General features: G+C 37.2%; 1 protein-coding gene across 1 annotated transcript in view; it reads right to left on the reverse strand.

Annotated features, from left to right (window-relative positions):
• Tim23 (translocase of inner mitochondrial membrane 23) overlaps positions 1-16,328 on the reverse strand; it is a 117,445-nt gene that overhangs the window by 57,216 nt on the left and 43,901 nt on the right. The window contains exon 3 of the mRNA XM_090379456.1: positions 1,813-1,906. Within this exon, the coding sequence (XP_090235582.1) occupies positions 1,813-1,906 (94 nt within the window). The remainder of the gene's footprint in view (positions 1-1,812; positions 1,907-16,328) is intronic.

A 16,328-nucleotide genomic window follows, 5' to 3' on the forward strand; every position in this document is an offset into this window, starting at 1 on the left:
TGTGGTCATAAGCCACGATCCAAAAGAATTAGAGGAAAATCTTAATCAGTTATGCACAGTTAGTAAAAACTTTGGACTAAAGATGAATATGGATAAAACAAAAGTAATGATGAACAGTATGCCACGGAAAGGGAAATAATGATTGAAGGAGCAGTAATTGAAAAGGTGGAGTCATATACTTATCTGGGACAAGTTATTAGCTGTAATAATGATAAATGGCGGGAAGTCAAGAGAAGAATAAATTTTGGATGGATAGCATTCAGGAAATATAGTCACATACTTAAGAGCAATATCCCAGTTTGTCTGAAACGTAAAATAATGAATCAATGTATACTCCCCACCATGACTTATGGAAGTGAAACTTGGGCACTCACCAAAAGAATGGAAGAGAAGCTGAGAACTACACAGCGAAGAATGGAACAAATTATATTGGGAATCAGACTGTTAGATAAGAAGAGAATGGTTTGGTTTTATTGGCGCATTAGCTACTAAGGCTATAATGCGCGATAAGAAGAGAAACACATGGATTAGGCAGCAAACTCAAGTAAAGGACATTCTTATCAAAACTAAAGAACTAAAATGGTCTTGAGCAGGACACATAGCTCAAAGACATGATGACAGATGGACTGAGAAAATAACAGAATGGTACCCAAGAGGAGCTAGAAGAAAACCTGGAAGACAAAGGTCGAGATGGATAGATGAAATTCATGAGTTTTTGGGTAGTAAATGGATGGCCAGTGCTCAAAACAGAAGGAGCTGGAAAGTTGCTGGAGAGGCCTTCATCCTGCAGTGGATTGAAAATGGCTGATGATACCCTCCCAATGGTGTATTTATAGAAACGGCTGATGCAATACCTTTGCTTTGTGAAAAACAAAATGATTGTAATCAAACAATATCTTATACGCTTCACTACAAATGTTACTTTTTTTTAAGGTAATGCAGATTTTTGTCCGCCACTGTATATTTGAACAATGGGGGAGGGGCAAGGAATTGAGTCTTAGACGAGAAAATGATTTACTACAGGCATTTAACATAGTAAAAATTGTAATGAACTTACATTGGATTGCCAAACTGTGTGACCCTGTTTGGCAAATTAACTGCTAATAATGTTAAAAACATCTGCCTATCTTGTAGTTTTTCCTGTTTATAATAGTTATTTTTTTTATTTTATTTATTTTTTTAAGGAAAATTGCAAATCTACAGTTTCCAAAATTTAAGTGGGGAAAACAAGAAAAGATGTTTTTTGTATTTGTAAAATTGTAATGAACATAATTTAAAAAAATTGCAATGAACGTTACATTGGGTTTCCAAACTGTATGACCCTATTTGATAAATTAATTGCTAATAATGTTAAAAACACCTGGCTATCCTGTAGTTTTTCCAATGTTTACAATAAGTTAATTTTTTTTTTTTTATGGACGATTGCAAATCTACAGTTTCCAAAATTTAACCAGGAAAAACAAGAAAAGATGTTTTATATTTTCATAAATAGAGGACATAAGAGCTTTGTTATCAAGAAGTTTTTGTACTAATACTGTTACAGATCCTTTCGTATCATTTAGACTGCCCAACTTAATACAGCAATTCAATATAACAAAAGCAACCTATAATAACCAGTTCATGCTTTCTCTAGTTTTGTGAATTGCTATTAAATTTTTTTCAAAGTGTTTATCACATATTTCATTTAATCATACAGAGTAAACCAATGCCTACAAACAATACAGATAACAATTTGGATAATAAGGCATGTGAAACAAACCCCTAAGAAGTTTGATGGGCCAATGAAAAAGCCAAGCATGCTGAATTACATACCTGTCATAACTGCTCCACCAATTTGGGAAAATGCCAGTTCAAACCTCCCTCGTTGTCTTGAAGCTCCTTCAGGAAATATCCATTCTGGACCTCCCTAGTTAGCCAAATTTTAAACAAGTTATATTTGTGTATCTGCTTAGTATATAAAAATATTTGAGTACTTTTATATCTCATTCTGTATTTCTTTTCTACTCAGATGTACCAATAAAAGAATAGAATAAAGGTTAAAGTCATCTTGCATGCATGAATAAATAATTCTGCTCCAAACAACTGAATCATAATTGTATGAGCTAAATAACAGAATTCCAAAATAGTAAAAAACACAGCCTAAAGATGCAAAACTGCTTATTATTGAATATTAAAAAATTGGAAATTTAATTCACACTGTTTATTTTCCTAATATACATAGAACATTTATATTAATTTCAGAAACTTACTCTTTACCACTGGTGAGCTATTGAACTCAGTGTTCGGCTAAACTTATTTCTTCACTTTGACACAGTAATATAAAAAGTCCAAAACTTTAAAAATGATTATTACTTTAGAATTTTGTTTCTGAACCAAAAGTTTTATTTAAAAGAATGTTTACCAGCACATACTTAGCACCAGGTTAGTTTAATTATGGACATTAGCTGTTGTCAATCAAACAGTAAGTACTACATTCTCTAGCATGCAGTGTTGACATGGTGATTCAAACAATTGGTAAATCACATATTTTCAATATATTTGAAAAGAGGAAAAGTGAGATTAGGAGCTGCTAGTATAATAGAATCCCAGTTACCTAAAAAAATGGGACTGGAGTATTTCAGATAACTGATATTTTTGGATAATTCATTTTAAATATACTATCTAGAGCAGCAGTTCTCAAAGTGGGTGCTGCTTACTCTTTATAGGGGTGCCACAATGGCAAATTTAGCATCGGCTTACACTGTGGCCATCGCTACAAAAGGTCATTGATTTTCATGCAACTGTGTAAAATTAGAAGTCATCATGAAATAATTGCCGACCACATCAGTGTTTATGTACACCTACATATATAGAACAGCCAAGCCGAGCTGTCCATCACATACACTGTATTTGAAACAGCACAGCGTCGCTGTGAATGTTCATACTCGCTTAGCAGATTTTAGCCTAAAATTAATAAAATTTCAATATAATTTTGTAGGTTTTTTTTTTTTAAATTTTGAATTATTTTAGTTTTTGGATATAAATTAGAAAATGTACTTATTGTTCTAAAAACATTAAAATAAGTATGAAAAAAAACAATCGAATATTATTTCTTTTAATTAGATTTTTTCATACAATTTATAATTCTTAGAGATATAGAAATTGTGCATAAAATGTGGTATGAGGCCAATTTCTTTAAATAAAAAAATTGTTTAAAAATCCTGTACCAAAAGCCAAATGTTTTTTCATTCATTTTCAAAAAAAAAAAAACATTCCCTCATTGCCCTTCCACATGCACCCACCACCTTACAAAATATTCTGCCAGTGCCCACGCACCTGGTGCTGCAGATGTCAGGAATTTTTCATAATGGAAATTAAGGTGTCTTCACATTAAAAAGTTTGAGAACCACTGATCTAGAGTGTAAAAGATAAACAGATAAAAACTTAATCACAGTAATTTGCATTTACAGTAGTAGACTGTCGAAATAACGGCACATTGAGATTGCATATATACACACATACAGAGCAGATGTTTTGTTGTCTGTACTGTAGCTAGAGCTTTTGCCACACAGGGCAGTCACTGAGTTTGCCGCCCCCCTCTCAATACACACCAAAAATACTACAAAAAGTCAAAAATGGCGTAAAGGGAAATAAATTAAAACACTATTTTTGAAGTAAAATTTTAATTCCAACATTCTAAAATGTTATTTTTCTTGCTTTTCTGTTAATTAGGTAATAAAAATTACTAAGTTAACATATATAAAAGAATCATTGAAAAATAAAATTGTGTCGCATGTGAAAAGTGCCGCCCTGGGCAGCCAAAAAATAAAAGCAGCACTTATTTTTTTTGCCACTGTTTGCAGTGCCAAAAAAAAAAAAATAATAATAATAAATAAATACATAAAACTGCAAGTCACATTGTTACTGTATTTGTTTACGCTCACCATTTTCAAAGTGAATTGTGAACTGATATCAAAGATTATACCACTGTTTTACATTTATTTTAAATTTAAAACCCCTCACTATGGCTCCTAAAGTTAAAAAATCTCATACAGAGAAAAGAAAAATGTTGAAGCTTAGTGACAAACGATATAATCCAAACTATTACATTAGGGTCATCTAGAATATTAATTTATATACCCACATGTATTTGTGCCTGTAAATTACCTGTGTTCTCAGCTCGATTTGCCTGTTTTGCTGGACGATAAACCCCAGTTTCTGGGGGGGAACCTTGCTATCTACCCCCGAGATCCACAGAGTGAAAAAAGCCTATAAAAGGTTTGTTTGTTATTTGGGAACATTAGCAACTAAGGCCATATTGCTCCGGGAAATGCGGTGGTCCCTGACCTTTCCTCATCCTCCGTATTTGGTGGTGACGGGCTTGAACCCCGGTCTAATCAAGAAGCGTGTGCTACGCACTGCTGCTCCTTCCCACCTGGCTACGGAGGCGCCTCCTATAAAAGGTCTTCAAAAAGTCTATAAAAGTTTTTTTTTGTTTTTTTTTATGAAAACCCCAAACAAGAAGTATTAGAACCTATAGTACTTAGTACCATGCATGGGTTAGATGTTGAGAAGATGAAAGAAGATATTTGTTGACATTAGACTTGAACTTTTGTAGACTGTAATTTTCAGGAAATACGTGTGAAGGAAAGTTGTCCCAGAAAACAGCAGTTGAACAAATAAACAACGAAGATGAAAAGTTGGTTCTGTGAGTTTGAATATGAATGTTGGCTGGTGGCAGCACGTGTTCAGACTGTTTTGAAAGAAAGCGGGAATTATAGAAGCCAATTCAGAAGAACAGTGCCCGTGGAAGTATCTATAGAAAATGCATGCAGCAGAAACAGTACGTCTTATAGATGTTTCTGCTGCATAGAGTGGATACTCTATTAGAGATGAGTCATTAATTAACCTAACTGCCCTCTTCTGAACAGAATCTAGAAGCCTGAGAGAGGTTTTGGGGAGCTCCAAAATACTGTTCCCCCGATGTAGGAATAATATTCCATGGTAAGGCAGATTTGTGATTTGTACAGAGTGAACAGCTGTTTGGAAGAAAAGTAACACCAACAGCAATATTTGTAATGTGCCAAGAGAGATTAGAGATCAAAGTAATTCCAAAAAGAGATATATCATCTTGCCTACAAATCTGTCACCAAAGATAAGCACAAGAATACTTTTTGCAAGATATAAGACAGAACTGAGTTTTAGAAGGACTGAAATCAACTAAGTCAACTAACTTGTCTTTGCCCAACTGGAGAATTACCTGGAGATTGGCATTTAAGGAAATGGTAGCAGATATTTCAGAAGTTGAAGATGATTGAGCAGGGCAAGTTTTCTCAAACTGGAAAGTGGAATGCAATGTACTATCATCAGCAAGAATATGGATAAGATTTCCAGTCAAAGGTAGAAGGTCATTAACATACAAGAAGAAGAGTGGGGGAAAGAACTGAACCTTGGGGGACACCAGCATTAGTGGAGAAGTTAGAAGACAGAGAGCCTTTTACCATCACCTCAATGAGCAGTCAGAGAGAGAAAACTGGATAACCAATTATAAAGAACAGTTGGCAAACCATAAGATGGGAGCTTGTTTAGCATTAGCAGAGGCATACGATGCAAAAAATCAAGCTTATGCAGCATCAAACAAAAAACCCCTCCCATTTCATCCCTCCATTCGTTCCAAATGCCTGTCCCGCTCAGCCTTAAATTTATTTAGGCTATTAGCTTCCACAACAAAAGATGGAAGCCTATTCCACCAATCAACTACCTGCTGGCTAAAGGCAAATTTCCGCACATCTATTCTACAACTATCTTTCCTCAATATGAAACTGTGCCCCCTCAGGTTCTTAGTCTGAGCAAGACGAAGAATCCCACCAGAATTCACCTTGCTCAACCCATTCAAGGCCTTATACACCTCAATCAGATCACCTTACAGGTGCCTACTCTCCAGGTGCTGCAATTTGCAGAACTTAAGCCTTTCTTGGTAAGAGCACCCCTTTGTTCCCCTCACCAATCTTGTTGCCCTTTGTACTTCTTTGTACTTGTTCTAGCAATTCTCATCCTTCCTGAGAAAAATTCTTCCCCTTGAGCCTTGCACAATCTCTTCAGGGCCGAATTGATTGACAAGGCTCTCATCATATACTCCCTCCTATCATGTCTGGGCAGAATTGCAGACACTTTCAAATTCAACCCTAACTCATGGCTTTTTTTCAGCATTGTCTTGTACTTGTTAAGTAATTCTGCCGGTCTCCTACTCTTGATATCATTAGTGCCAACGTGTACAACAGTATCACCCTTTGTGCCCTTAAAGGTTGATATCTGCCCTACAACATCATCAACCTTTGCCCCTGGCAGACATACCCTGGTCCTGTTCATTCTATCCTTTTTGCACAATATGTTCCCCGTTTCCCTGACAATAGAGTCACCTACAACTAGTTCTTTTGAGACCAGCGCATTCTGCCTTGGGGTTGCCTCTGTGTTGAGTGACGTTCAAGTGAAACACAGAGGCAACCCTTTTTTCACTTTCTTATTCCTTTGGAATAAGAAAGTGAAAAAAAGGTGGCAAAGAACAGGAGGAAGTTCAGGAGCACACATTTTGTTTTGAGTTGTTTTTGTTGGGGTTTTTTTTTTTTGGCGCAAAAGCAACTTTGGCCATATTGTGCCTATCTATTAATGTTTAGTGACAAGGAAGTTTATATTTCTTAAATATGATTTATATCTGGTCAAAATATCCTATTAATTTTAAATAAGTGAATATATTTTTAATGTTGGAGTTATCGCCTAGGATTTGTGATGAGGTCAGAGAATCTTGGAAATTTATAGGGAGATAAAAGGCTGATTGTCGTGCCATGTGGTATTGTGGACATTCTATAAGGAAATGTTTTACAGTGAGTTGACAAGAACAGTGAAAACATTCTGGAGGGTTTGCGTTGGTGAGTAAGTAAAAGTGCGTGAGATGTGTGTGTCCAATGGGCAGTCTGGTTAAAATGACTTCTTCGTGCTGATTTTTATGAAGACTCGATTTCCATGGCTGAAGTTCATGTTTTATTTGAAACAGTTTATTGTTTGATTCATTTTGCCACATTTGTGACCACTGAGTATGGAGAATTTGTTTTATAAAAGGCCTGTAATCAAAGTGTGGAACTTTGTAAAGCCTTGGGTTTGTGTTTGCAGGATTCTTTGCTGCTCTATCGGCTCTTTCATTATATTCAATGCCTGTATGTCCGGGGATCCAACAGAATTTTATTTGCCTCATTTTACTTTTGAGTTTCACAAGATGAGCTTGTATCTGATAAAGAATTGGATGCAATGGAGTCTGCCTTTGTTGCAGAGCATGTATTGCACTCAATTAATCAGTGCATATGAGATGTTTCAGATGCGGGGAAGATGCTATGTATTTTAAGGCCATTAGTAGGGCGAATAGCTTGGCAGAATAGCTGCTGCATTGGTTTGGGAATTGCTGTGAGATAACAGTGTGTGGAAAGACCACCGCAGCACCAACTTTGGTGTCTGTTTTAGAGCCGTCTGTATATATATGAAGGTATTCAGAGAACTGTGATGAGTGGGCTGCATGCATCTGTTTTATGTTGACATTTGCCAGAGCGCTTTTTCCCCATTGTTGAAAATAAGTGTCACAGTTAGGCATGAAAGTATACCATGGTGGAATACTTATGCTATTATCCTCATGTATGTTGTCAAAGCTTAGGCCCCATTTTGAAACTATTTCTTTTAGTCGTATTCCAGCTGGTTTATTTACTGTAGGTTTATTGTTGTAGAGAATTTCCCACTGAGTTAAAAAGATACTGCCAAGTAGGATGATGAGGAAGACTTCGGATTTTAATTGCACAGTTTAATAGCAGCATTTGCCTCCAGAGATATAGTGAGGGCTCATGGGTCTCTGCATAAGCTTTGGACAGGTGAAGTTCTGTATGCCCCTAAGGAGATTCGTAAGGCACTATGATGTATGGAATCAAGCCATTTGATGACACTTGGTCTACACGAGCTGTACACAGGGGCTCCCATAGTCTAGTTTTGATCTGATTATAGCATGGTATAGGTGAAGTAGTGTGAACCGATCAGCTCCCCACTTCATTGCAGAAAGAACTCTGAGAATATTTAGTTTTTTTTGACAGGTTGTTCGGAGGCATTTGAGGTGGTCCAAAAAGTTAAGTTTTTTTATCTAGAATCAGGCCAAGGAAACATACTATTTGCTAGAGGTATAAGCTGGTTTTCAAGTCTTATTTCTGGATCTGAGTGCATTTTTCGCTTTCTGCAGAAATGTATGACCATTGTTTTTTGTTGTGATATTCTGTAGCCATTGTTTTTAGTCCACAATTCTATTTTTTTCACTGCGCTTTGTAACTGCCTTTCAGTCATGTTCATGTTTTGTGAATGGCACGAAATAGTAACATCATCTGCATAAAGGAATGTTTCCACTGTTTTTGGCAGGTCTTTTGTAATGGAATTTATTTTGATTGAAAACAAGGTTGCGCTCAGTACTGAGCCTCAAGGAACTCCTTTTTCCTGAGTATATATTTGTGACAGATTGTTTTGATATTTTACTTGGAAGGTTCTGACTTTCAAGAAATTTTTTACCAAGAGTGGTAAGTTGCCTCGCAAACCAATGCTGTGGAGATCTTTAAGAATGCCATATCGCCAGGTAGTATCAAAGGCCTTTTCTATATCGAGCCTGATCATTATTAGATGCTCATTCCTTAGAAAAGCATTTTGGATATTTGCTTCTGCTTTTATCATGGAATCTAGAGATGATCTATTTTTACAAAAGCCGTATTGATTTATGTTAAGTACATTATATGTTTCTAAAAACCAGGTTAATCTGTGCACCATTTTCTCAAGGATTTTCCCAAGGCAACTTGTTAGGGCTATTGGACGATAATTTGTGGGGGATCGTATGATCTTTGCCAGGTTTAGGAAAGGTAATTACAAGGGAGTGAAGCCAGGAATTTGGATAGTAGTTTTCCATATAAATTCTATTGTATAGCATAAGTAATGCCTTTAGAGTTTTTGATTAAGTTTTGGATCATTTCATAATGAACTCCATCATGTACTGCTGCACTCTTTATAGACTTAGCCAGAGCATTTTGCAATTCTTCTATGTTGAAAGGTTGGTTATATGGGAGTTGTTGACTGGTATTAAAGTTTAGTCTGTATTTTTCAGCTACAATTTTCGTTTTCTGAAAGGATGGGGTATATGCCGATACTGCTGGTATATTTGCAAAAGTAGTTGCAAGTAAGTTTGCGATTTCCTTGGAGTTAGTTATTTCCTTCCCATTAAGTCTTCTGATTTTGTTCTATATGACATGAGTATCTGTATTTTTGTTAATTGTGGAGGCGAATCGTATCCATGAATCCTTCTACTTTTACGCTGGGTATATCTAGCTCTGGCTCGAACTTTTTTTTAAAATTTATGAGGTTGATGGAAATGGATACTTTTGGAAAAGATTCCAAGCCTTATTCTTCTCTCTTTTGGCTATCCTGCATTCTTCATTCCACCACGCTGTGTCATGTTTATGATATTTTCCAGACGACCGAGGAACTGTAGCTTCAGCTGCTATTAAAATTTGGTTTGTGACATGAGCTGTAGAATTGTCTATGGGCTGAGTGGTGATTAATTGTTCGTCCATTGCTGCGATTGTTTTATATTTTGTCCAGTCAGCTTTGTGAAACCTCCATCTTTTTTTACCATCGTGATGCGTAACATCATTTATTAATATTTTGCAGACCACTGGAAAATGGTCGCTATTAAGAGGATTTTTCAAGATTGTCCATTCAATCAGTGGATATAGGACAGGTGAACATATGGAAATGTCAATTGCAGAGGCTGTTCTGGTGGGCAAATGGATGTATGTCTTAATTCCAGTATTAAGGAGAGAGAGATTTTGCTCTTCCAATAATTTCTCAATCAGTTTACCACGTTTGTCTTGGTGACGGGATCCCCACATAGGATGGTGTCCATTTAAATCTCCCATGATACAGACTGGGGGTGGTAATTGGGTTACTAATGCTTCTAGGTCTGAATATGCATACTCTTGATTTGGGGGAAGGTAGAGTGAGACCAGTGAGAAAGTAAACTGGATTGAGACTCGTACTGCAACTGCTTCCAAAGGTGTTTGTAGTTGGAGGCGTTTATATGGAATTTTGGAGTCAATTAGAATTGCCACTCCACCATGAGCTCCACCGGAAAGGCATCGGTCTTGTCTATAGGTACCGTAACGGTTCACTGCTGTGTTTACTTGTGGAGTTAGGTTGGTTTCTTGAAGACATATACCTGCTGGGTGATATTCATCGATTAGATTGCGAATGTCATCAATGTTACTGCGGAAACCTCGACAATTCCACTGTATTATTGTGCGCATTATATTGGCTTTGTAGTTGTATTTGTTTCTGACTTTTTACGAGTAGGGGTCTGCTTGGATCGCTCAGTCTTTTTCTCTTTTCTGGGGAAGGTTGGGCGAACTTCCATCTCTTCCTCAGCATGTATCTCTAAGATTGGTTATTCTGGGACTTCTTTTTCACATGTATCCATATGATCATGGGCAGGGAGTTTGTCATTTATATCTATGTTTTTAGTATTTATGGTTGGCCGTGACATAGAAGGCATTGTTGACAGAATTGTAACAGGTGTATTTATGGCTTGATTAGAAGTTGAGATTGAAGATGATTTTGCTGATGGAGCTAGGATTGAGCGAGCCCAATCAGAAATAGAGATGTTTGGGGGAATTGTAACGTTGGTTTGAACTGAAGTGTTAGTGGTGGTAACTGCAGTTATCTGTTTATGCTGTTGGACAGTTGCTGCATATGAGCGTGTTATTGTAATTGGTGATATTTGTTTCTTTGCCTCAGGGTAGGAGACTTTGTGCTCGGTTTTATACTTCTGAATCATTTTTTTTTTTCTTTTTTCCATGTTTCACAGACTTTGGAGTAAGCGGAGTGGTTGCCTCTACAGTTTGGGCACTGTAAGGTTTGTGCAGAGCATTCAGTATGGATATGGTCTTTAGATCCACATGAAGCACATACAGCAGTCCCTCGACATACTGTCTGTGAATGCCCAAATTTTTGACATTTATAACATCTGATTGGGTTCAGTATATATGGTCGGACACAACAGTTCAAGTATCCGGCTTTTACAGATGTTGGTGGATTTGGCAAGTTGAAAGTTAGTATAATGTTTCTGGTTGGAAGTAGTGAACCATCTTTTACAGATGTTGGTGGATTTGGCAAGTTGAAAGTTAGTATAATGTTTCTGGTTGGAAGTAGTGAACCATCCTTTTTGATTAGTATTCTTTTTACCTGAATAACATTTTGTTCTGAAAGCTCTTGTTTAATTTCTTCCTTGGATACATGTAGAAGATCCCATTCTGTTACAACTCCTTTTGAGTAGTTTAAGGTGGCATGAGGTGACACTTCTATGGGAGTTCCTCCAAGTGTTTGTGTAGTTAAGTAGCTTGTCAGAATGCTTGGATTGTGCTGTTTCAACAAGCAGGTCACCTGATTTTAGTCTGCGAACCATTTTTGGTGAGCCAGCGACGTTCTCTAAACTTTTCTGAATCAGAAAAGGAGAAAGCTTGCTGACTGGCTGGTCAGTCAAAGAATGTATTATGAGGAAATGAGGCCAGATATTCTGGTCTGTATCCTTCTTTTGTCTTTTTGCATAGGAAGGGTTGTAATCTTCCTGCTCTCTAGAATGTGATGGGGCGTTGATCCCGCAAGAGTCAGTATTGGTATGGTCCATCTTTGCTCCTTTTAGCCCTTGGCAGAGAGAGACTTTTCTGCCAAGATTTCCGGCCCCGGCACGGGGAGGCAGGAGCAGTGCCTGGTGTGACCAAGCGAAGATTAGTAGGGGTTAGTAATATACTGTGAAAAAAGAAGAAAGGTTGCTTTCCTTCCTTTGCTCTGTACAGGGACTTTTGTTATGACAGCTGTTATAAAATGAATGGATTTTTTAACGATAAGAACAAAAAGGAACTGTAAATCGCTTACTGGAAGTACAGAGAAATCGCTTAGTCACATTCGCTTGACACCCGGGGCCTACACATTTTGAGACCATGTGGATAAATACCATAGAATAATTTCACTGACACGATCTGAGCAAATGTTGACATCAGACGTTTTGAAACAGTAATCCCTCTTTTGTCTCTTTGCATAGGAAGGGTTGTAATCTTCCTGCTTTCTAGAATGTGATGGGGCGTTGATCCCACAAGAGTCAGTATTGGTATGGTCCATCTTTGCTCCTTTTAGCCCTTGGCTAAAGGAAAAGAAATCTCGCTGGTCATCCCATTTTGCATTCTTGTAATGCCAAATAATACGAGGTTGGGAATAGCCATGAGATAAAGGTTCCATTGGAGAAGAGAATCACCAAATTGTGATCTGAGGTGCCTATATGACCACTCACTTCGACTGTGTACTTAGAAGGGGTTTGTGAGAAAAAGATCAAGTGTGTTGGCTGTTTGGTCTGGTATTCTGGTAGATAAATGAACAATCTGTGCGAGGTCATTAGTAATTGCAAAAGCCTCAGCATCTCAACCAACTGGGTCTAAAGTAATGAAATTTTTGGACATGCCGTAAACATGGTAAGATATACCCAGATCCTTGACATAACGTGGCCTCGACAATGCCCCTAGCATGCACACTGCTCAGTTTCCCTCCAGTCACTATCTGGTAGAGTCAGCAAGACACTAGCTGATCCAGAAGCCTCCTAGAGAGTTAGCAATACGTTTGGTTTAGTTGGATTTGGAAAATTAAATGCACTAGGCATAATCCTTATGGGTTTTGATAATTAACTATATAATATCGGTGTAAATACACCATAGTTAACTCATAGATTTGTGTCAGCAAATCTATGGGTTAACTATGGTGTATTTACACCGATATTATATAGTTTGGTTTAGTGTACTAACTAGTGGCCGGCCTGCAAACGCCATTTTAGAGCTGTACCCTCGAAATGTAAGGAAGTTTGAATCTCGCCATGGTGTTCATCATAACCTCAAAAGACATCAATCATACTGCATTATGGAAGAAATTAGGGTGGGGTGGGGGGTGTTGACAGGAACTTAGCTCTGGAGACTAAACGTGGGTTAGATAATAGGCAAAAAAGCTTAAAATAAGCAAAGTGGTGGTATTGCACTGGTTCCTCTGTATTACTAGGCACCTAGTATTGTCTAGCAATACAGAGGGGTGGCATTTCTCCATGTGGTGTGTGTGCCACACCACATCGACCCCTGCTTATGTTGGTTCACACCTGGGTTGTCACCCACAGTGTGCTTGTGCATGGAGGTTATACCCAGGATTACTAACAGTCCCATCATCTTGAAGGTGCAAGCAGAGGATTTGGCTGTCACAGACTGTCCGGACTTCGCCAAAATTGGGTCCACTTGTCTTGAATGTCACATGAATATCGGTTCCATCAGCATTTTAGATTCCCAGGTAGTAAGCACAGCTTCTGTGCCATATCCAAGGGAATGTCTGTGACAGTCTCAAGGACTGTTGCAATTCAATTTAATTATACAGTTGCAATTACAACTGTGTAATTAAACTGAATGTTTATTTATAACTGTATAATACTGTTGCTCCTTGATTTACGATGGAGTTCTGTTTCAACGACCACATAAGTCGGATAGAAGCAGCTTTTTTTTTTTTTTTTTTGTTTTATGTACACATTTATTATCTCTTTTTTATTTAACTGTTATTTATTAATTAAACAATTTTTTTATATTAATATTTTAGTTATGTTTTATTATTTCATAAGTTTAGTTTTTACAAAACACTAAAATCCATTTCTTTACAGCATGTAATTTCCAATGCACATTGTCTGGGAGTGTCAGTGTTGTCATTATTTGATCATAATGATAATATATTTCATGTTATATGCATTAAGTTGCCAGGATTCTCCTTCATAAGAATTAATACAATTGTAATTTGTATTTTGTTTCAGTTCTGTTGCTAGGCTTCAAAGCAGAAGGATGTTTCTCCATTTTTTTGTCCCTGTAGGCACGATTTACATACATAGATAGATGAGGCTTTTGAATGCAGATACATAGAGTTTTAACTGTTAGAAAAAATGCATCTAACTAGAAATTGATGATTTTGGGATGAAATGGATCATCCACACAGATGATCCATTTCATGGATCATCTGTGTGGATGCTTCCTTTAATACCACTATTTAGGTAACTGAGGTAAACATGTGGCAGTGTTACAACTGTATAAAATATTAAAATTTTTTTTTCTGGAAACAACCATTGTAAGTCCAGATTGTTGTAAGTTGCATATGTTGTTAAGTCAAGGAGAGACTGTTGGCTTCTAGAAACTTGCCAAGTTTCCAGAATGTAAAACTATAGTTTTATTATTAATTGTTCTATAAAGTTATATATCTCAGTAATTAAATTGATAAGATGATAACTATTTACTTTTCACTTCAATTAATCAGAAAGAGAAGGGGGTGAAAAATCAATTAATTTTAATTAAAAATAGAATATTCTATAAAGTTATGATCTCAGTAATTAAATTGATAAGAAAACTATTTACTTTTCACCTCAGTTAATTAGAAAGATTCATTAATTTTAATGAATGGATCTTTCTGATTAACTGAGGTGAAAAGTAAAATCCATTAATTTTAATTAAAAAATAGAATGTGCTTGAAATGTAACACATTGCATACATTATCTAACTTCTAATGAAAGTATGATATTAGAGGTTTAGGCATTACTTAAGAAAAGTTAGCTGATATCACATTTTCAGCATTTTTTTGGTCCATGGAAACCTTTTAAGATCAATCAAAACCTCCCTTACCCATCCCCTCTCCACAACTGCAGAAATCTATTCACAAATTTTCAACCTTTGTTCTCTGTTGGTCCTTGGGAAAATTTCAGGTCCAATTATAATTTTACAGCTCTTCCTCCTCTACAAAAACTGGCATAAATGAAAGTATGTTTTTGATTAATTGACAAGAAAAATGTGGACTGCTACCAAATTTTACATATATTCTGTTGACCCCTGGGATGGTTCAAAATTCAGTTCTGATTTCATGGCTATAAATACTACTAAACCCCACAAATTCACTATGCCATTCCCGGAAGATCCACCGTCACCAATTTAACTTCCATAACCAGCACCATTCTCAGTGCACTCGAAACCAAAGCAGAACTTGCTGTTACATATGTCGACCTGGAAGCTGCCTTCGACTCAATCAGCATTCCCTCACTTGTTCACCTCCTAGAAAATTACTTCCATATAAAAGGTGACTTGTTGTGGTTTTTCACAACCCTGCTATCAGACAGAATCATTGTTCTTACAGCGGATCAAGATATAATCTCAAGAAAAATCACTGCAGGAGTTCCCCAAGGCGGAGTCCTCTCCGGAGCATTATTTACTGCACTCATTATTCCGTTTGTTCAAGAGAGAGAGAAGACATAATCTGCTATGCTGACGATATTAAGTTACACACCCAGATTAACCTGGGGGAACATATCTCAAAAATTAATGAAAAGATCAATCAAAAGATCAATCAAAAGCTACACGACTTAGAATCCTATCTCCATCAATTTGGACTACTTATTAATCCTGCAAAATCAGCCCAAATTGTCTTTTCGTTGAAGCACCAACCCCTGAAGTCAAAGTTTCTCTAAATGGCATTCTCCTTCCAGTGGTAAATACACATACAGACTTGGGAGTAGTTTTCGATTGCAAACTGACCTTCAAGCCCCACATTGACAAGCTCATAACAAAATTCTGCAAAATGCGGTGGATTACCAAACAACAACTACTTCACGTTAAGGATCTGGATGTGACTCAGCGGTAAGTATACACCTCTGTATACTCCGTCGTGTTATACACCTCAGAAATATGGGCATCTGCAGCCCCCACGAATATCAAGCGTGTGTACTCCTCCGAATACTGGCTCCTTCGTTGGGTCACACATAAACATCATCGTCCACCCCAGCAAAGAACTGCAATGGCAACTGCACTGAACTTTGCCCGACTGCCAAATCTTATAATGGAAAGACGCCTCACCCTAACTGTCAAAATGACTACTGGAATAATCTCGGAGCCAAACATATGGGAACTGTGCAGCTGGAGGATCCCTCAACCCGGACTGAGATCAGCTCCAACACTTATAGCCAACCATAACAGACTAGCCCTTAGCGACCGCTTTCTCCCCAAGCAGATGCTTATCACAGTCCAAGCAATTGAAGGCGACCTCTACAAATTTGTCAAGGTCCGCAAATACCGGAGGGAGATTCTTGATGACCTACACTCAACCAGGCAAACTGCACAGTAATGTCGCAGTATAATAAATTTAAATAGGATATCTGTATAATATTGTATATAATGTCAAAA

The sequence above is a fragment of the Mastigoproctus giganteus genome, chromosome 8, assembly GCF_048544385.1.
Source record: "Mastigoproctus giganteus isolate SK-2022 chromosome 8, ASM4854438v1, whole genome shotgun sequence".
Lineage (NCBI taxonomy): Eukaryota > Metazoa > Arthropoda > Arachnida > Uropygi > Thelyphonidae > Mastigoproctus > Mastigoproctus giganteus.